The following is a 22,688-nucleotide window of genomic DNA, read 5'->3' as shown; positions in this document are numbered from 1 at the left end:
TCTTGCCATCTATAAATCTTCCTTCTACATCCTATTTCTTCTAACCCCACTCCTTCTCCTGGTTGCTGCATCTCCCCACTTCCGTCTCCAACATTCACTGTCTGCAATAAAGTGGCCCCCAATCATAATATTTGTATCTCTAATTTCCTAAAACTCTTTGGTCACACCCCTCCAGTTAATGACAGCACCTGCAATTGGCTGGTCACGGCCCTTCAGCGGACCCCTTCCGTTATATTTTCCAGGTGGGCCCTTTATGCCCCAGTCTGACACTGCAGCCTTACACCTGTGGATTATGTGTTATTTTAACACGGGTACGCAGGCAGCTGCACTAATAGCAATAGTAGAGTGCCGAACCTATGCTACTTATATGCATATATACAGTATATATATATATATATATATATATATATATATATATATATATATACAGTATATATATATATACAGGATAGATAGATAGATAGATATTCTTTAATAGGAACGTTCAGTGTTATGATTATGTTCAGTCAGAATGTGAAATTGAATAAGGATAATCCTTCAAATCTTTAAAAAATGAAGTCATACATTATTTTTATTATTACTATGTCTAGGCCAAAGTTTATGTATGCCCTATGTATTTGTAGAGTGTAGTAAAATGTAATATGATCATATCCAGTGTTTATGCCATTTTCGGTGCTGTGATGTCCTAGGTCAGTATGCGTCTAGAGTTTGAACTTGTCTACTAATAGGTTTGAGCTTGTCTATAAATAGGTAAAATTTCTTTTAATAAAGAGCTATTCAATGGTGCCCCCTCCAGTTACAACAGCAAAAGGTCATCATCAAGATAAGTACATATATCCATACTTATCTACTTTTAATTTTTCCCTTTCGAGAGAGAGGGGGATATACAGTAGAAGTGGGGGAAGCAAGAGTGTGGTGCTGCAAATAACCACTTCCCCACCCTGCTGTGCAATGCCCGTGATTTGTGGGATCAGGCAGCAGGCCATGATGATGTCATTTTTATCTGGGAGACTGGTGTAGTAACGCGGACATCCCGGGGCAGTAGGCAAGTATGTATATACCCACTTAACAATAAAACATACTTTGGCTGATATGCCTCATAAACAACCTATTACTTTAACTACCTTCCTTAACGGAAAATCTGAAAATGAAACGAGGCTTCGGCTTCTGATAAAATTTCCTATTTCTTATACTAATGCTGTCTGAATCTGCAGACAGTGGGCTCTACAAACATAATGTTACGTGATATCTTTTCCAAATGACAATTATGCAGTGAAATGAGTTAGTTGATTGACTGTCTTGTTAACATCTGCAAAAGGTTGCTCAGGTGCCATGACGTGTTACTGGCATTATCTAGAAGAGACTCTGAGGAGTTAGAAGCCACCTGGCACAATGAGTGTAAAGAGAAAATACTGCAACAAACTAAAAGGGGAAATCATATATTAAAGCATTCTTTAAAGATGCTCTTTTTTTGTGCTCATACTCTATTAATTCACGTGTTGAACCAATATTAAGTTTTGTTTTAGTATATTATAGAGATATTATGGGATATTATTAGCCCATTATCTAATGTGTCTATTTACCAGGCACCACAACTGTACATTTACCACTGCAATACTTGGGGCAGTATTCAATTAGCGGCGATAATATCGGCGGCGATAATATTGGCCGATTTTATCGCACCCGCAAAATTTATCGCACTTTTATAGTGAGAACAGGAGAAAAGTTTTCTCCATCTCAGACCTAAAGAAAAAAAATGCAAAATCCCTATTTTTGCCTAAAAATGTGGGGATTTTTTCAGAACCCTTTGAACACCCACCCAAATGATAAGTTACCTCAAAATTTTTTCGTAGGTTGCGTACTTTGTCGAAAAAACTACCCTTTTGGGGGTGTCCAAAGGGTTCTGAAAGGAATCACCACATTTTTAGGCAAAAATAGGGATTTTGCTTTTTTTTTTCTCCAGGTCTGAGATGGAGAAAACTTTTCTCCTGTTTCTCACTATAAAAGTGCGATAAATTATCGCGGGTGTGATAAACTCGTCCGATAGTCGGCGATATTATCGCCAGTGATAATATCGCCGCTAATTGAATATGGCCAATGATCTGTTATCAGAATGGTGATAGATGAAAATTAAAGCATTTTTTTCACAGCTTAATAGTTTTAAAAATATGTTTTGTTTTATATTTTAATCTATTGAGCATTTTTTTTTTCACTTACTGAATGCACTCCGTCTCCCACATATACTAAACTGAAGAAAGAATTAGGGGAGGGTTATTATTGGAGCAGGGTCATCTTTACCATCTGTGTCATGTGACGGTAGGTAATTAGGTAAGGATTTGCATTGGCAAGAGGACTTGGAGATAAAGGGATCACAGCATAGAGATATGGGCAGTGTAACTGCAGTCTAGTAGTTATAGTAGGTATACTCTTGTAGGAAAAATTATAATTAAAACTATCATTGTAAAGGGGCCTATTCATCAACACTAAAATAACGTTTTTAAGGACATTTTCCTTAAATAACATTATTTTTGTATTCATGTAGCCACTTAGCACAGGAGATATCACAGATATCTCCTTGCTAAGTTCCCCTGTGTTAATTTCCACACTCCCAATACATTAGTATGGGGATGTGGAATTATCAATTTTCGGAATTTGATGCAGTTACTATTCGCCACTGTGAGGTGGCGAATAGCAGGTGAAACTTACCTGTATCCGCGTGTGCAGGTCCCCCGACGAGCCCCTCCGGCGCTCTGCTCCGTCCTCAGGCTCCGGAGGCTGGTCGGACATGTGTGCTCCCCAGCAGAGCACAAGAAAGTTTAGACAAAAAAAAAAAAGTTTTTTCTTTTTTTCTAATCTGTCATGTGGTCTGCTGGGAATCCACATGACAGACCAGCAGGACGGAGCCGGAGGCTGCTGCGCGGACAGGTAAGTCGGGGGGGGGAAGGTGAGCGGAGGGGGGTGGTACGAAACTTAACACATCTGTAGGCAGTGCTGCGCATGCGCTGGTTTTACAGATGTAACAGCGCATGCGCAGCACTGTTTCCAGATGCGATAAGGTAGTGTAGGCAGGGAAAAGTATCTATTTCCCGAAAAGCTGTCATCGCAAAAATGACAGCTGTTCGGAATAGATACTTATGGAGAGGTGGAATGATGAATTCCACCTATAATTAGCTAGAACTCCATGAGAGTTCTAAAGATAATTATCTCCAGAGAATTTGTATGTTTAATGAATAGGCCCCATAGTCTTACACAATCCAATTCCATATAGAATTAAAGATTAAATAATAGTTAACCTGACATTAAGCGTTATTTAGATATACAATGTTTAAAGTGTATCTGGTTGCCCAACTTACCTCTCCCTTTAAAAATGGCTTATCCATTTATATGGTGAGAGAACAGATATACAGGATGTAATTTTTCAGATATCACTGGGGCCTTCAAATAGCTAGTACCAACGGCTTTCAGAGCTGGGTGTTAGAATCAAGAGTGATAATGGCGATATTACACAGCTGGCAGAAAATGCCATAGCTGATGTTAGTAGTCACTGAAGATAATGCTCCAAGCAGCCTATAAAGAGGATGCACTGATTTTATTTTATTCTGCTTCGCTCTTTAGTCATTGTTTCCTTATATATTAATTTTTATGTAATCAAAATTAAAGTGATACAATAATTGATGGTTCAACATTTGCTTTGCCTATCTGTGATCTCTATGTGATAAGTGAAAGAACCACTATATTGAATCAAAGCAACTCAGATGCACATAGATTGTCGCCTGTAAACTGTTTTGATGCTCATATACTGTACTATACAAAGTGGCCTAAAGACCCAAATGCTACACTGCAGTAATCCCATAATAAAGGCACCAGACTGAACGAAGGATGGCCGTGGAACGTTGCCCACTGGCTCATGGCCATACGCATGCCAGTGGGGCTCATCAGCAATTTTGGGGCTGATTCTGAGTCGGAAGCAAAAATGCACTTTGTTAAAAATATATTGCACTGCAGGAGGGGCATATATAAAATGTACAGAGCAAGGGCGTATTTATAATGGGTGCAGGGTGCACACTGGCCCCTGGGTCCAGGGAGGGCCAGTAAAACTGCTTTGCTCCAAACTCTGAATTGGTCCCTCTCTCCTTCTGTACAGCCAGATCAATTCCAGTCTCATTGTCTTTAAGTCAAAACCATGCTAAGGCCACCCTCACTGTACACTGCATTTAGACAAGGTACATTAACTTTTATACAACCATGCTATAATTGAAGTTTCCCTATTCAGAACTGTCTGTAGAATTAATAGGCAGAATGCCACCAAGTTTAGGCATGGGGAGAAGGATTCTGTGGGTAGGAAAGGGGGGATGTAATTCTAAAATCAGCCATTAGGGAAAAATATGGCGCCATACAAGGTAACGTGCATGAAAAAGTACCAACATATAAATAAGAGAACCCTTAGTTTTATTTTTCCTATTTGTAAAAACTGAAAAACAAACTAAAATAACATGCCAGGGGAATTGTTTCTCTTAGTTATTCATTTGGTGCCATATTTTCCCCTATCGGCACATTTTTTCATTGTTTTTTTTTATAGTTGAATTTTTCCACAGAATCCTTCTCCCCGTGCCTTAAACAGTATACTTACTCAGGGGCCTATTCATTAAACCTAAAAATTATCTGGAGATAATTAGCTTTAGAACTCGCATGGAGTTCTACCTAATTATAGGTGGGATTCATCATTCCACCTCTCCATAAGTATCTATTCCGAAAAGCTGTCATTTTTGCGATGACAGCTCTTCGGGAAATAGATACTTTTCCCTGCCTACACTACCTTATCGCATCTGGAAACAGTGCTGCGCATGCGCTGTTACATCTGTAAAACCAGCGCATGCGCAGCACTGCCTACAGATGCGTTAAGTTTGTGTACCCCCCCAATGTCCTTAAAAACGTTATTTTAGTGTTGATGAATAGGCCCCTCAATATGATGACATTCCGTACTCTAATTGTGACCATGTTGTATATATAGTACAGTTCAGTTGAAACAGGTTGTTATTTTCATATTGGATCATTTGGCATACTGTATGTAGTTTTGTGCCCCTCCCTCCACCCCTGGTTGAACACTTCTCTACGCTATATGCCAATTGGTTATTTTCAGTCTTCAACCATGAGATGTTTTTAATGGGAGTTGGGGCATACCCAGTGCTGTAGACAGCAGCACCTGTTTAACTACAAATAACACAGAAAACCCTCCAGGACTCATGTTGAGAATTTAAATTTTTCTTCTAATGTGTCATGTTAATTTACCTCTTATTTTGTATAAAGTTTAAAAAGAAATGCAATTTAGAGAATGCTATAGTAAGACAATTAGCATCTAACTATTTACAATGTCATCACTGTTCAGTATTATCTCCATATTCCTTGACATCAAAGACAAGCAGCCGGGTGTGAAGTAACAAATCCTTCCCTAGCTGACAATCTGTTTCCAGCACAGGAGCCTTCATTGACCATTTTGTACAGTAGATGAAAGCAGAAAACACGTAAAATGATCGTTCTTTACACCAATTTCTTATTCCATTAACCTCAGTTTACTCCGAAGGACCACAAACAATTATTGTCTGATTTGTGAAGGAAACCACATAAACCTCTGCTCACTATTCAACTGTCTATTTAATGCGTCATCTCAAACAGCTGCATAAAAACCTCAATCATTATCTATTATTCTATGGATTTGTGCATGTTAGGTGGGATAGTATTATATTCATTTTATTAAAGTAACAAAATTGCAGTTATCAAGCCTTTAACATGCACATACTATAATGTGATAAACTACACATTATAGTTATAGTTGAAAAAGTCCTTATTACCTGACATTCAGCAATTAAACTTGTCCTTTCTTGGTTAAGATCTGTTTCTCTATTAGGAAATGGCACAAACATGTTTATTTGAGATGGATCTATTTTTTCAGATTGATTCCTAATTTGTATGACCCACTAGTGTTGAACCTGATATACAGTATCAGTATGCAAGTGCGACCACTGAAGTGTGAAAACACCTTTTTCAAGGAAACATAGGTAAGTCTTTGTTTAGGGAAACAACTTGGCATGGTTCAGCATTATATTATTTAAAACTAATAATTTACTGGTTCAATATAACACATTCTCTTGCAAAATAAAGCATGGGAGATTCAATATTGTCTAATCTCCACCCTATGACTTGCTGTAATGCACTAACAACCCTCTGGCAATCAGAACTAAAGGTGCATATACTGTACACAGGCAGATATTGAACCGGCAAAAGGGGTAGGGGGAGGCAGGAGCAGCTGCAGACAGAGTGCAAAGTGATGTTGATGTAAGGTAAAAGGGAGGTGTGGGGACACTAACTATACGTATACAAGTGTGTAACTGTATGTATGTGTTTGCCAATATATGTATATATGTGTGTGACTGTATATAGGAATGTATACCTCCCAACTTTGTAAAGATGAGGATAGGGACTCTCGTGCAAGCCCCAACCTTGCGGTGTACATCCCGCCAGTCACTGCAAAAATACTAATCGCTTTGTACTAACATATGAGATTAGTATCGCAGAGGATAGTTCTTGCGATAAGAGCTGCCCTTTGCGATCTGCTGCCGCCAGGTGAGGGGGTCTCCTCCCCCTTCTAGCCCTGGGAACTTCCTGCTGGTGACCTCTACAGGAAGTCCCGGGCTCCTTCTCCCTGCACCTGGAAGAATAGGAGGAGAAGGAGGCGGGGGACCCAGGAGGAGCCGCAGGATGCTGAGGGGAGTGGGGCCGGCAGTGAGAGGTGCTGGGCGACTGTGGGGCGGCGAGACGGTGACGAAGCGGTGGGGAGGGGGATGCGTAAGAAGCCCGTTGGCTTCTATAGTGTAACGCTAGAAAAACCTGGAGTTACCCACAGGCCTGCTGAGAGCCGCGGCGGGCCCGGGTAATAGGGGCGTGGCCTAATCGCGGGAGGCGTGGCTACGCCCCCTTCCCGGAAAAAAAACCAAAAATATTTGTAGCGCCGTGAAGCGGCGCTGCGTGCTGGGGAGGGGGTGCTCTGGGCCCCCTCAGCCCTGCTCAAAGCCAGGGGGGGCGCAATCAGTGTGATCGCTCCCCCCCCACAGGCATAGGAGACTGCTGTGGCTGCTGCTCAGCAGCCACGAGCAGTCTCCACTGCAGCTCGGCACGCGCTGTGTGCTGGGCTGCTGTGAGGGAAGGGGTGCAGCATCGGGCCTGGGCCCCCGCCGGGCCCCTCAGGAAGCCCGGGCCCAGTAATCTGTACCCGCTCCCCCCCCTCTCGACGCCCCTGGTTACCCTACGCATCGAAAATCGGGTGGCCGGGGGCTGAGTATATATGAAAATGCAATAAGAACCCCAAAAACTGCGTTTTTACTGCATTTTTCCTTTAGTACATCCAGGCCTCTGTGGGAAACAGTATGTATAAATGTGTATAAGTGTGTGACTGTTGATATGTATATGTGGGACAATATGTATGTTGTATATGTGTGGGACTATGTATTTATGCACAGCTCTCTTCATACTGTTGGGTTGATGTATACAGCAGTGACAAGAGTGGAGAAGTGAAGCCGTGGAGAATTTGCACATAGCAACCAATCAGCTTTGAAGTAGCGTTTATCAAATACAGTTTATAAAATAATAGGTAGGAGCTGATTGGCTGCTATGGGCAACTTCACCACTGGTCCACATCTCCACACATTTCACTGCTTGATATATAACCCCTCGAGTCTTGAAACCCCAGGCAACTTGCACAAGACACTAGTGTTAGAGATAGACCTTCTGACTGATGTGAGACCCATTATTAAATCGGGTTGGGTATGATATCCCGGCTGTCGGGATGCCGCTGTTCAGAATACCGACAGCAGCATCCCGACAGACAGAATCCCGACACCCATTGGAATGCAAGGTAAGCTTTTTCCCTACCCCTACCCTAACCCTCCCTCCCCAGTGCATAAACCTAACCCCCCTTCCTAGTGCCTAAACCTAACCTCCCCCTCCCCGCACCCTAAACCTAAGATCCCCTCCCCGGTGCCTAAACCTAACCTCCCCCCATAGTGCCCAAACCTAACCTCCCTCTCCTCGCACCCTAATCCTAACCCTCCCCATAGTGCCTAAAGCTAACCCCGCTACCTAACGCTACCCTACCCGTGCACCCCGATACTTACCATTCGGGATGCCGACAGTCTGGATTTCAGCGCCGGTATTTAGACCGTCGGCATCCTGCACACCAGGATGTCGACTACATCCCATTAAATCCTCCATGAGCAAAATGTTACCCCAAACTATCACCAGCCACATCTAGTGCTGTGACTTATGACTGCTGCAATCACTTAGCCAATAAACTCAGATATTACAGATATGCCTAGTCAGCTTAACTTTATCTACATGATGTCAACACCACCCATATACACTACAGAAATGTTTCATTCAGAATGGCCAGACTGATCGGTGATATTGGTGACACCAGAAACTCTTCTTACTGTTTTATTGTTGCTATGACTTTTTTCATTTTCCTTTAAATATAACTGAAAGTAATTATAAACTATATGTCTAGCAATGTCAGTGTGGAAAACACAGATATAAATATAAAGTCCATGCTTCTTTTCAAAGCACAATATAAATCATCAGAACAACGAGAGTGTCAAAGAGTGACACACATTTAACTTTTATTTGCAAATAAGAACATTTAATCAATTGCCACACTCCAAACCCAATTTACTTGGCCAGCGTTTGTTAACAAGAAGAGATTTTATAATGATGAATAGCAATAAAAGTTTGTACAGGGTACGTAGGAGTCATGCATCTTTATTCACGCCTCTCTGAACCTAAGTCAGTGTAATAGGTTGTGCTGCTAATTACATATGCCTGATGTGCTGCATAATAAGAAGAAGCACTGCTGCATTGCACAGTAGCAAATGACATGTAAATTACTGCAGCCTTGTCTCAGACTACAGAGCACTTTGTACAATTGCCCACTGTACCCCCATTTACAATCATGACACACTGGCACAGACTCACATTGTACTGTGTTTACTGAGTACCTTGCACAATACTGAGCCAGGATGAAACAGCTTTCACTGAGAATATAAATTCTCTTATACAAGGCTAACAATATTCAAAATTGCCGATAGATAGATACAGATAGATAGATAGATAGATAGATAGATAGATAGATAGATAGATAGATAGAGCATTTATATATATCTATAAACTGACGCCCAGATTGTGATGAGTGTTGAGTGTCTCTCTGTACATAGCTCTTATTTCACAAAATAAGGTTCCTGCCTGTGAGGAGCACAATACATTAACGTCTCTGTATCAAAGTACAATTTCAGTATTAGGAGTATCATCATTTTACCTAATGCTTACTTTTAAAAAGAAAATGGTATTTGGCATATATTATTTTACATTATATTTCTCATTTCTGTGGAATTCGGGTCCCATCTTTTATTATTTTTTTTTACGTTTCTCTGCATGAAGGAATAAATGCAAACACATTACTTGTAGCTCATAAGCATTTCCTCAGCAATTACTTGCGATTGTGTTTGGCCAGTCATTACTTACAGCCTGACACTCTCTGCATGACCATTAATAAAGGTTTTGACAACTTCTTGATTGTATGTAGGAATTCATTTAAAGTTCTTTTTTTGCAAACCCCTCCTGATAACCCGCCGTCATGATGCCACCTTGTGTATCTACTGCAACGCCATAGTGTCATTTGTGTGGCTTCAGACTGACAGACACAAACTGGTTGTGTTTGATGTTCAAAAAATAGAATTGCTTTAAAATTATCTTTATTTTTACTGTTTTCATTGACTGGGTAAAGATTAGTGCGTGTGTATTACTATGGCGAGTGTGTACATGACTATGGCAAGTGTGTACATAAGTGCAGTATGGCAAGTCTGTACATCACTACAGTATGGCAAGTGTGTACATACTATTACAAGTGTGTACATAACAATGGCAAGTGTGTACATACTATTACAAGTGTGAACATAACAATGGCAAGTGTGTACCTAACTGCAGTATGGCAAGTGTGGACATAATTATGGCAAGTGTGCACATGAGTACAGTATGGCAAGTGTCTGCATAACTTTGGCAAGCATGTACACATCTATAGCAAGTGTGTACATAACTATGGCAAATGTGTACATTACTACAGTATGGCAAGTGTGTGCATAACTATGGCAGGTAAGTACATAACTATGGCAAGCATGTACTTTGACCATTAATAATACTGTATTTGCTTTGGCATGTAGTCAACAGATTGACACCACAATGTCGACATTTATAATGTCGACGCCACAATGTCGACAGTAATGATTACATTATCAACAGGCAGAATGTCAACAGGTCAAATGTCGACATTGTTAGAATGTCGACATTGGGGTTAAGCTGTGGGCGGGAGTGTTAGAGTTATGCTGGGTACATACTGGCAGACATATTGGCCGATCAATTGATCCGCTCCTGAAGAAGGACTAATCCGAAACGCGTTGTGCGGACGACCTCTGCTACCAGGACTACTTTGGATACACCATCATTCCCATCTGGACTCCCCCCTGTTTTGCTTGCTGCAGTGGTGCCGTGCGTCAAGCCCGGGACCTACAGCTAAGGAAGCTAGCCCACCGCAACCACCATCAAGGGTGAGAAGATTGTTTTTCATTGCTCCATGTGAGCGAGGACTTTTGCCCAGTGATCACCAGGGAGTGTATAGGTGGTCCCTATCCAGTCCATTTGTGTATTGCTTCTGTTATTCTATTTTGTATGTCTGTTTTAAATTTTCATTAAATTTATATCTTTTCTGTGATCATCACAGATATCAGTATTTCATTTATTAGAATGCATTCATAGCCCTAACCCAGCGCTCATATAGCTTCACCTATTTTTTGTGTTGATCGGCCAATATTTATCGGGTACCGGTCGGGTACCGCCAGTGTGCACCAGCGATATATCTGTGAACAACGTCATTCACAGACATATTGCGTAGGCCATGCTGCACAGTCGATGCCCGATATATCTGCAAATATATTGGGGCATCTCGCTGTAGACCGCCCGTACACTTGCAGTGGAGGCCGCGGGGAGGGGGGCGCAAGACGCCCCTGGCCAGCGGGAACCATGGCCAGATGACATATGATAGTTGTTCCATCATCTGCAGATATATGTCAGGTGTGTACCCAGCATTAGGCTGCAGAGGGAGGTTAAACTTAGGCTGCTGGGGGGGTTAAGGATAGGCACTAGAGCAGGGGTGGGCAATAAGCGGCCCTTGTTGAAGTACAAGTCCCAGCATGACTTGCAACCGTTTTAGCATGGCCAAATAGTACAACTGTGGCAGGGCATGCTGGGGTGTGTAGTTTTACAACATCTGGGAGGCCACTTATTGCCCATCCCTACACTAGGGGAGGGTTAGGGGTAGGGATTAGGGATAGAGGGAATATACTCACCCAATTGCCTGAGGATCGGTGTTCTGACCCATTGCCTACATGATGTTTGCCGACATGGTCAATGTCTATATTATGACAATGTTGACATGATAAATATATATATATATATATATATATTATAATTTTCTGAGCGCTCGCAAGCGGGTCGATGGTACCCTAGTGCGCATGTGCACGACGGAGGGAGTCGTGCGCATGCACGAGACCCGGATAGCGACAGCCAAGCTGACGCTCCGGTTCTCGCACCAAAGGGGGCGTGCTGTCGATGGTGAGTGACAGCACACCCCCTTTGGTGGGCGTGCCGGGGGCGTGGCTGCCAGACGGAGGCATTCCCATGGGAACTCCTACCGTCTGGGTCCGGCCCCACTGACATCACAAGTGATGTCAGTGGGAGTGATTTTGGCTCTGATAGAGCCAAAATCACTCCAGGGCTTGCGGTCACCGAGACCCTACCGCAGAGTCTCGTCGCAAACCCGATGGTCGCGATGGTCTTGACCATTGCGACCATCATCATGGACGCTTGCATAAGCTGTGGGTTGTAACCCACAGCTATACGAGCATCCAGGAGGACGCACCAAAAAAAATAAATAAAATGCCCTGATTCAGAGCGGGCGCTCGTTCAGAGCGTCCGGCTCTGAATCAGGCCCACTGTCTGTTGTGTCTTTAGACGCCACCATCGGACGCATCATCAAGACTTGCACCTGCCCTATAGCAGATGCCAATCTTCCGTCTGAGTATGGCCTCCTATGTGAATGGTTGAGCGGTTGTGTACACACACACCACAGCGACACTCCCATAACACGCCATAAGACAGACCATCTCTTTAGCCAACGCCCAGCACTTCTCCAAGACATTTCTAACTTTGTGCATTTCAATTGCAACAGTTTGTCTGTATAACGCACTTCAGTACAAACAATCGCTCATCTCTGCGAGCATCAGCATTGCGTGCATCTCTGAATGAGGCCCTATATGGCAGCACTATGCATTTCTATATGGGAAACATTATACAAATATAGCTGAGAAAAAAAAACACAACATTTCAATCCCTACGTATCTGTGTACGGTAAACCTAATAAGCTTAAAACATTGAAAAGAGAAAATTCAACAAAATTTTGCAAAAAAAACTTTATCGAAACTATTGTATATAAATTATATAAACACAATATTATATAAATTATATAAACACAATATTTCATAAAACAGAAGAGCAAGACAAAGTGCTTAGTTTATGTTTACTAAATCAGAACTTATTTTTCTATACTGGATATGGACAACAGTAATTTAGATTGGCTGGTTCAGATGTCTGCAAATCATGACTAGCTACCTCTTGGTAAGTCACCAAATACCCTCCATGAAAGATGAGAGTTGCAATATGTAAGTAAATAACTAAGGATTACATTATTTACCATTCCCTATTTAGCACAAGTTAGTACATATGGTCTTAAATAAAATTAATTATAGAATACATTGAATGATATATGAGCAAAGAAGGTTGACTGTATATATTGAATGTACAATAGCGAAAATTAAATATAAATCTGTGAATTACACGTTATTATTAATATTATTGTTATTATTATTATTCATTTTTAATCTTAAAGTATTGCATGTAGTAGTTATTTTGTCCTCCTTACTCCTATTCTTCTTAGCACGTTAGCCATTTTTTGTTTTTGTTCTGTAACTTTAATACATACCTCCTTTTCTACATATTTTCTTGCCGGGTTTCCGGACACATTCCTTGGATATTCTTTTTACTGAAAAATGAATAAAAGACTAAAAAATAACATGGAGCTCCGTCACAGAAAGTAGGAGCATGCAACACTGTTTACCTAGCTCTGCCTTTGGCTACGTTTCCAACGCTGTGGTGCGCCTGCACATGCAAATGGTGTAGGATGTATCATCAATGGGTAGGTAGGAGCAAGGAATTACCTTCCATTGTAATACCCGTGCCTTGGGAGGACATGAGTGTAGACATGAGTACAGAAACAGGAACAATCACGGTAGAGCGTCATGCACATCGAAAGCCAGCATGCTGTCAACTAACCAAGCATGCAACCTATACACAGGATTAATGTGGTTAGAATTGAAGAAGGCAAAAGAATAAAACAAAAATCAAGTTCCCTTGTTTTGATACCCGCATGTAACTCACCATCCTCAGTTGGAACATATATGTTTAAATACAAGCAGTCTTCATTCTGGTCTTGCACATAGGAAGAAACTACATCCAGGTTGTTGGTGAACCATACAGGAAGCATGACTTCGGGAAGTCTGCCTCCCACAATGTTTTGTGGACAAACCGGGGCAAACTGAGTGGCGTTTTTTATATCTCCCCAAGTTGTCGGAGGCTCTGGTGGCTGGAAACGATGTTCCCCTACTGGGGGAGCAGCATAAGGAACACCAAGGAACTGGATCACAGGACCAAGTATTTCATTGTTGAGTTCCTTCTTAACTCCTCGTACTTTGCCATAAGTTGTTGAGACCATGGGGTCCACATCATCCAGTTTTTGGGAGCACACGGGAGCCATGTGAAACAAGAATCCAAATATACAGAATGAAAGCATGACATCCAGTCCCACAGGCTGTAGGTGCAACCTTGCTGCTCTCCATAAACTGTTCAGTCTCATGGACCTTGGAAACTCCATTGTCCCACATTAGTTGCAGAGGAAAGCAATATTGTTTGTATCCACTTGTGTAAAACAGGGCAATCGAATGAAATGTATCAGGTTTGTTAAATGTGATCCTGCCAGGAAAATCTCAGAAGGGTTTTCATGCAGTAAGAATCTTCCATTGATTTCGCACTCACTGAAGCAGCATCTTCACTAAGTACTATTTATCAGGCTACATCCTATTGACAATACTGTTTTCCATAGTAGCAATATCAGAAGGGCTGCCATTTACTGCACACTGCTTTCTTATAAATCAATCCAGTTAGCCGCAGGTCTATATCCTGGAGAAAATGAGAATAAGTCATTAATAGGAAAAAATATATAACACAGACAGTAATAATTACATGCTGTGCAAGTAACCATGCATTTGTTGATATTTTCTATTCTCTAATTATAGGAAAGAAAGACAGCTCTAATTAATTTCACGATTCATTGGATAGACATTTGGTAAAAACAAATTTACTGAGCATTTTTTTTTATCCTAAAAAAAAAGTTTTTTTATAAAAGTAGAAACTATCCCTGAGAAATCCTGAAAGTCAAATTACAATTACTAATGAGCAAGTTTCATAAAATACATTAGAAACAGAAAAGGAATATATTTATGTCTAGTTAATATTTTTAGAATTTTTCTCAAACCTTGAAATAAAAAATATCATTGTTATATATATTTCAAATTTATAAACGTGGAAGGCAGCCTTCACAATTAAAGCCCAGAGTTTGGGAACATGTCATCATTCAACTCTTGTTGAGCTACAAGTCCCAGCATGGAGCAATATTGCTGACATATAGCACATGTTAAATCAAGAAAATCTCTAGCTTGGCAAGGCAGTTGAATGTTCAATGCTGCAAAGTTCCTGCAGATTTATATTTATATTCTTTCATATATTTATACTTGAATGTGATGTGAATCTTTAACACACTGTGAGCTGGAATGTTAGACAGTATTGATAATAGTTACTATCTTGTTATGTTGTAGCTAAACAATAAAGTACAGACACCAAAGGAATACAGATATTTCAAAAGTAACATATCACTCTCCATAGAACAAAACAGACAAATAAGTGATAATCTTTTCAATGATTCTCCTAGTCTACATTTGTCCCTTTGTATATGAATGAAATAAGAGAAGATAAACATATTCTTATTTTCCGTTCCACATAGCTCTCCACCGAAATCTCAAAAGGTAACAGACACACATGGACTCATTTACTAAAAGTTGTGCTATGGCTGCTTTTCTATCATCACGTGCACAGTAAGAGAAAACCTATTATTGCCATGATTAATTTTAAAAATATTGCCAGAGCAGATTCGGCGATACTGACTGCCTGTAGCAAGAGCAGGTTTACTGCTTTGCCGGGTTAGTCTTGGTGCATATGGGCATGCGTAACCCACCTAACCAGATCACATGTGAGGAGGGGTACCGGTCTTTCAGTTCCACTTGCAAATAAATAAAGTATTAAATACCATTTAAAAAAAAAATATATATATATATATATGTATGTACTAGCAGATGAACCCAGTTTTCCCAAGGTAGACCTTAGATATTTACTGTTTCCATTTCCATCTCACCTAATCCTTCATCTCTATAGTAATGCATCACTAATATTACCCTCGCCCAAACAGGTCACTTTTTGCCCATTTCAGTTTGCACCCCCCAGGGGCTGCGAGCTGAAATGGAGCGCTGGCAGCTGATCGCGCCCGACAGGAGCAACAATTGAACAGCTCCGTCGGGCACGAAGGGTGCTGAAAACAAATGAATTCTGCCCTTGGTGTTTGAATATGAACTGTGCTACAGCCACGATGAATCAGTCAGTAAGGAAACTGCACAGGTGGAGGAAACATTTTAGCCCTTTTTAACCCCCTTAGGAGTCAAATTTAGAATAATCCCTTCTTAGTGGGCACCTACAGCATGGAATTAATATACTCCCCGATTTTCATGTTTCTAGGTCCACTGATGAGTCAGTTGGGAATATTTACTATGTGCAGATTTTTGGAAGTTGAGATGTTGCCCATAGCAGGGCCGTAACTAGGGAAGTGCGGATTGTGCCATGGCACAGGGCATCACAGGGCATGGGGCGCTGTTCAGGCCTGTAAATTTTCTGTTTATTATCATTCTCACTTGTAGCTTCCTCTTATTATATCCCCAGCATCTACTGGCCTCCCCTATCTCTTCACTGGCCCTTCCCCATGAGGCCATTCCCCTATTTTGGGTGCGTTATGTCCCTATTTGAAAAATGGGGGGGGGCACCAATGCTCTCTCTGGCACAGGGCATCAAAAAGTCTAGTTAAAACTCTGGCAGATTCTAATTAACATTTATCTAGCACTTTCTAGAAGATAATAGCTAGAATGTGATAGGTGCTATGAGCAACAACTCCACTTCTAAACACCCGCAGTATAGTAAATATACCCCCAGTGTGTGTGAATATATATATAAACTCTGATTTGAAACATTGCTTTATTTCAATAAAGCGTTTTTCATTGAATATTTCTTGCTGCCGACATCCTTAGATGGTGATAGCAAAAGGACTGCGGTGGTTTCCTCACAGACGGAGCATTTTTAGATAACAAGATATCATATCTTTGGAGATAGAGCTCTTTTCTGAACAATAAATAGAGCCCATAAGCTTACAGAACAGAATTATTTGGATGCAGGTCAACATCTTATTGTCAAACAGTTTTAAACTAGAGATACGCGCCTGACCAATTTAGCTGGTTTTGGTTCTAATTCGTTGTCCGGTTTTGGATTTTTTTCAAAGATTGACGAAAAAAGCTAAAATCACATATTTTGGGCCTTTTTTTGTTCCTAGAATATCATTAACCCCAATAACATTAATTTCCAGTCATTTACACTCAATTTTGACCACTTCACAATATTGTTCACCAATATAAGCCAAAGGCTGGCTGGCTAAACTAACAGAGCAGTGGCACAAATACACGGCAGTTATTTCTGTTTAAAAATGTTTTGCAAATCAGTAATGAATTAGAAATAACCAATCAAACTAACTCGCAAGTACCTTCAATAGAAAACAATCCAACACAGAATTTAACTAAGAATCATGCATGGAATATCATTGCTCTAAAGTAGTAGTTGTAACAAGCAGCAAGGAAAAAACACCTAAACCATATGTAAAGTAGCAACAGCAGACAAAGATGCCCCCTACTCAAGTGCGCATGCTCCCAGAACACGAATATTCCGAGTGCCCTCCTGGGGCCTTGGGACACTGATGATTGGCACTTTGTGCCCATGGAAAGCCCCAATCAATCAGCTTTTGTTGTTGAGCAGTTTCCCAAAATCTCCACAACCCATACTTGCCAACTCTACCTTACTGTCAAGGAGACTCCCTGAAATAGTAGCTCCCAGTCTCCCTGAAGAATCTAGCAATCTCCCTCATTGCACCTTACCCCCAATATTTAGCTGTTGTATAAAAAAGAATACAAAGATATATACCATCAAATGCAACCATTAGTATAAAATCCCTGCATTGGTTATAAGGCACAATGATCCCTATGGCTACATGCATTTTCTGAAAAGTTTCAGTGTGTTTTCATCAACAAGTAGATCTTACTAACTGCTTTGGGGCTCATTAACATTTGGATGTAGATCAATTTTATGACATGCTTCTCAGATGTAGGAGTGCACGCCCACTTTAACACCTCGGTCATAGGTGTTGCTTCCACAATCTCCCTGAAATGCTTTTTCAAAAGTAGGCAAGCATGCACCAACCATAAAAACAATGTTCCGTACCTGCGGGCCGGATACAGTACAGGTTACAGTGTGGGTCGTATACAGTGCTGGATACAGTGTGGGTTGGATACAGTGCGGGTTGGATATAGTGTGGGTTGCATACAGTGCGGGATACAGTGTGGGTTGGATACAGTGCAGGTCAGATACAGAGCAGGGTTAGATACTGTGCGGGATACAGTGTGGGTTGGATACAGTGCGGGTCAGATAAAGCACAGGTTGGATACACCAATGGTGCTGACATTGTCCTCAGAGCAGGGGGTGCTGGCTGTGTTGGCAGTGCCAATGGTGTCGGCCGTGCAGGTGTGTCCTCAGTGCGGGAGTGCTGGTAGTGTTCTCAATACGGGAGTGCCAGCAGTGTTGGCAGTGGAGGAGTGACGGCAGCGTCCTCAAGGCCTGATTCAGACCTGGTCGCGAGCGCTGAGCACTCGCAACCGGGTCGGTTTGCCCACTGGGCATGCGCACGACGGAGCTGGCTCTTTCGTGTGCATGCACAAGACCCGGCTAGCGACGGGTGCTCCGTCGCTCCGGGTCTCGCACCAAAGGGGGCGAGCTGTCGATGGTGATTGACAGCTCGCCCCATTTGGTAGGCATGGCTGGGGGGTGGCTTCACAAATGGAGGCGTTCCCAAGCGAACGCCTGCCATTTGTGGGTGGCCCCACTGACATCACAAGTGATGTCAGTGGGAGAGCTTCCGGCTCTATTAGAGCCAGAAGCTCTCTGGGGCTTGCGGCCACGAGACCCTACCACAAGGGTCTCATCGCAAGCCCGAAGGTCGCGATGGTCTTGACCATCGCGACCATCATCCTGGCCGCTCGCAATAGCTGTGGATGGTCAGCCACAGCTATTCGAGCGGCCAGAAGGCCGCACAAAAAAAAAATGCCCAGATTCAGAGCGTCCGGCTCTGAATCAGGGCCTCAGTGTGGGGTTGCCGGCAGTGCGGGGGTGCCGGGGATATTGGCAGAGCAGGCAGCGGTGTCCTCGGTGCACTGGGGGCCGCAATCTTGTGTCTGTCTGCCCTTTTCAAGTCTATGGGGAAGCGCTGATTGGTTGAGAACCGTGACAGATCAGCAGTCAGCAGTCAGCCCATTGACTTCAATGGGATTTTGAAATTGGCATCTGAGCCAATACCGCGATTTCCACCAGCTCGGATCACCTCGGATCCCTGAAGTTCAGATTGAATCGCTCATCTCTATTTTAAACAGAACTAAAAGACTGAAACTGGCTTCAAATAAGAATGCTGATCTGTACTGCGCAATTTTTCGGACGATATGCCGAATTGGACCGACATATAGTTCCGTTGGCTGTGCATGCACGGCAGATGGAGCTACCTAGCTGCCGACGCAAGGAAGGTGAATGGTGCAGGTGAACGATATATCGGGCATTCGTTCACCGGATCGTGCAGTGTGTACCGACCACCCGATATATTGTGCTGTCGTACTATCGGGCTTCGCATTGGCAGGTCGTCAGGCTAGGAGCTGATAACTGGTGTCTCATTTTAGCTCAGTAAATGTAAACAATATATGGAATACTGTAATTTAGATGGATATTAGAAGTCACTGAGAATAACTGTGACTAATTAAAAAAAATGTCCCATGTCAAATGCTTTTATACAAGTCAAAAAAATCTGAAATGACTTCTAGAATCTGTAAGAATCTACAGTAGGAGGCACAATGTTCCTTATAATACACACTGTCCTAAGTCATGGGTCCAATCCGGGAAGCATCCGGGAAGCCGACGGACGAAATCCCAACCGCCGGCTTCCCGACTGTCTAATCCCGGCAAGGTACTAATGACAGGCGTCGAAATCCCGACGCCTGTCATTAGACCTACGCCGGGAGCCCTGACACCCGGCATACTGATCGAAGGTAGGCTGGTTGCCGGGCGCGGACAGCCGCGGAGGGGGGTTAGGTTAGGGGCTCCCCAGCCATGCCTACCAAATGGGGGATTTAGGCTTAGGCACCCCCCGGGTGGGTTAGGCTAGGGAAGGGGGGACTAGGTTTAGGCACTTAGAGGGGGGTTAGGGTTAGGCACCCCAAGGGAGGGTTAGGGTTAGGGGGGTAATTAGGTAGTGATACTTACCAAAAAGGACGATCAGGATTTTCACCTCTGCCGAGATGCCGCTGTCTAAATTACAGTATTTCATATATTGTTTACATTTACTGAGACACCAGTTATCAGCTCTTAGCCTGGGTAAAATACTAGGCGACCTGCTGCTGTCAGGCTGATTCCGTCCTAATCCAGACAAACATATTCTCTGTATGGTCTCCCTCTATTTGCGCAAGATTTGGTTGTTGGAGAAAAGTGCACAATTTTTCTCCACAAACCAAAAACATACTGGAATACTAATTGGCTTCTGACAAATTGGACCCATATATTGTGTGTGTTAGGGATTGTAGATGATTTTAAGCTCCAATGGAACACCAATTAATGTGAATAATTGCATTTTCTCTGTATAATGCTGCATAACATGATTGGTGCTATATCAGGGGTTCCCAAACTCGGTCCTCAAGGAACCCTAATGCTGGGTACACATTTAACGATGTGTACCCAGCACAATCTCGTTAGCGACGGGACCAACAGGGTCCCAGCATTGGCAAGTGCATACACACTTGCCGATGTCGGGAGCAACATTAAGACGGCGGGGGCCATGCTACATTTGGCAACATGGCCCCCGCTACAGATGTTGCCCGTCGGACCTCCATGCAGGTGCGACGGGTGATGTTGTCGACGTTGTGAGGGAGAGCGCATCATCATTGACATCAACCGTACACACTAGACGTTGTGCCCGATATGTCGTTCAATTTGGCCGGATCGACCATAACAGTCCAGGTTTTAATGATATCCATGCTTGTGCATAGATGGTATAATCAAACTGACTTAGGTACTATTTAAGTCACTTAGGTTACATAAGTTTTGGACTAGATGCAGTCCATACTGATTAGCACTGTCTATATCTAAAAAACGTTCAGAAACGAACGGATACTACCCACAGTGACTCAGGATACATATTTTAACATTTGGTTTTTATCTTTTATATATAACTCGCTGCATGTGGATCATCTTTTCACTATTCTGTCAATATTTTTTTTTAAATTTTATCACTTGTGCTTAAGTATGGACTATTAGGGTGCCCTGAGGACCGAGTTTTGGAACCACAGTGCTATGTAAAATGTAAATAAATACTACAAATAATAATTGTATGCAATGCCACCAGAACCCACTGTTTGTATATATATATATATATATATATATATATATATATATAAATAAAACATCTCTTATGTATAATAGTTTCACTTTACATTTAAACTACTTTTCCTTAGTGTCCAGTAAGCAACAATAGTGCCTTATTTGTGTCACCACTGTTTTGCCCAAAATACAAATAAGTGTCAGAAACTGCCCTATATATATTTAATTTAGTTGTATGCCAGGTGTACTTGTATGTAATGTTGTCATAAGTGTATAATATCCCTAAAAGTTCCATTAACAGAAATACTCCCACTACGCAACATATTTGCACAGTGAGCAGCATTACTCGCAAAATTCTACACTGAATGAAAATAAAATGCAGAGTCAATTATAATAATATATTAGTGCCTACAGCATTGAAAATTTAAAGTAGTTTGAAATGATATAATATGAACACCACAAGCAATAGCTTCAGTTGGTATACCTGCCGTGAATATATAATTGTAATAAAATGAACAAACGAATAAAGTGAGAATGGATTACAGGGTTCCAAAGCTTAGAATGTTTACATTTCAGATCATGTTGTAAGCAACAAATGCAATTAACAGCAGTATAGTAATATTTACACAATGTAATTTCACAATAACTAGTTTGTGTATCTGTTATCTTCAATACAGTCATTAAATAGATAAGAAAATGGACATCAGCCTGAACTAATTTCATATATGCATATTACTTTCTTGATGGTTTAGGAGTACTTTGGTTGCAATTTAATGCATGTATAATTATTTTGCATGTGCTTATGAAAGGTACAATTACAAATATATCTTGCCAGTCAGGTATTTTCCTTAAGTACAAAACCAAAGTGTCTCAGAATAGTAATGTTATAACCTTTACATGTTGTTGCTATAGTGAACCAATGCAGAAAACAATATGTGCTAATGGACCTGATTTAGAGGTGTATGCAGTTCATGTGCGTCTGAGATTTCTCACAGATTTATGTGAAGTAAAAAGGTAGAATATATTAAGAAGATGTTTTCTGTTGCCTGATAAAAGAGGTAGTTTAAGGTGGGAAGGGATAGTACAACTTGTAACCAGTTATAATTCACAGTTACAGTGTCCTATACACTTGTGTTATGTTAGAGATGACAAGGTTGCAACCCCCTATGCCTCTGTTATGGGCGGTGCCATGATATGAAGAGGAATACAGGCAAGCGGAAAGCCACAGACTCATTTTTGGAATGGTGAATGCGCATGGTATCCCAACAGTACAGAGCATGGAAGTGAGACTCCTGTCATACTGTTATACTCATGCAGGCAGATTGTGGTGTTAGACACACCTCCACGTGAAAGTAACTTTATGCAACAATGTGATGGACTAAATCAACAACTAATAAGTAATGGTTTACAATAATTAATTTATTTCCCAACTTGATAACTTTATTACCATGTCTTACATGGATAGTGTGCTCTGAATGCTTTAAGCCTGCACGGTACATTGTATACCTGTCCAAAGTCTCAGTCCTCGCACAGCTGCCCCAGTTTTTGATAACACAAAGAAGTGAGCCCGTCAAAATGGGTATAGTTTGGGGCAGATTGAGTTGCATTTTGGAACAGTCTGGAATTATCTAAATTGTCCCATTTTA

The 22,688-nt window shown here is 41.7% G+C and overlaps 1 protein-coding gene across 5 annotated transcripts in view; it reads right to left on the bottom strand.

The window, feature by feature from the left end:
- Positions 1 to 22,688, bottom strand: part of NLGN1 (neuroligin 1) — a 765,562-nt gene that overhangs the window by 451,670 nt on the left and 291,204 nt on the right. For 4 of the 5 annotated variants that reach the window (XM_088452412.1, XM_088452413.1, XM_088452411.1 and 1 more), the window contains exon 2: positions 13,591 to 14,388. In XM_088452412.1, coding sequence (XP_088308538.1) covers positions 13,591 to 14,083 — 493 coding nt within the window. In that variant the 5' untranslated portion in view covers positions 14,084 to 14,388. Of the gene's footprint in view, positions 1 to 13,135; positions 13,196 to 13,590; positions 14,389 to 22,688 lie in introns of all 5 variants that reach the window. The other variant, XM_088452415.1, reaches the window with a different exon arrangement.

The sequence above is a fragment of the Taudactylus pleione genome, unplaced genomic scaffold, assembly GCF_031769625.1.
Source record: "Taudactylus pleione unplaced genomic scaffold, aTauple2 ptg000037l, whole genome shotgun sequence".
NCBI lineage: Eukaryota > Metazoa > Chordata > Amphibia > Anura > Myobatrachidae > Taudactylus > Taudactylus pleione.
The sequence above is the reverse complement of the archived record's forward strand: the minus strand, read 5'-3'. Positions and strand labels throughout refer to the sequence as shown.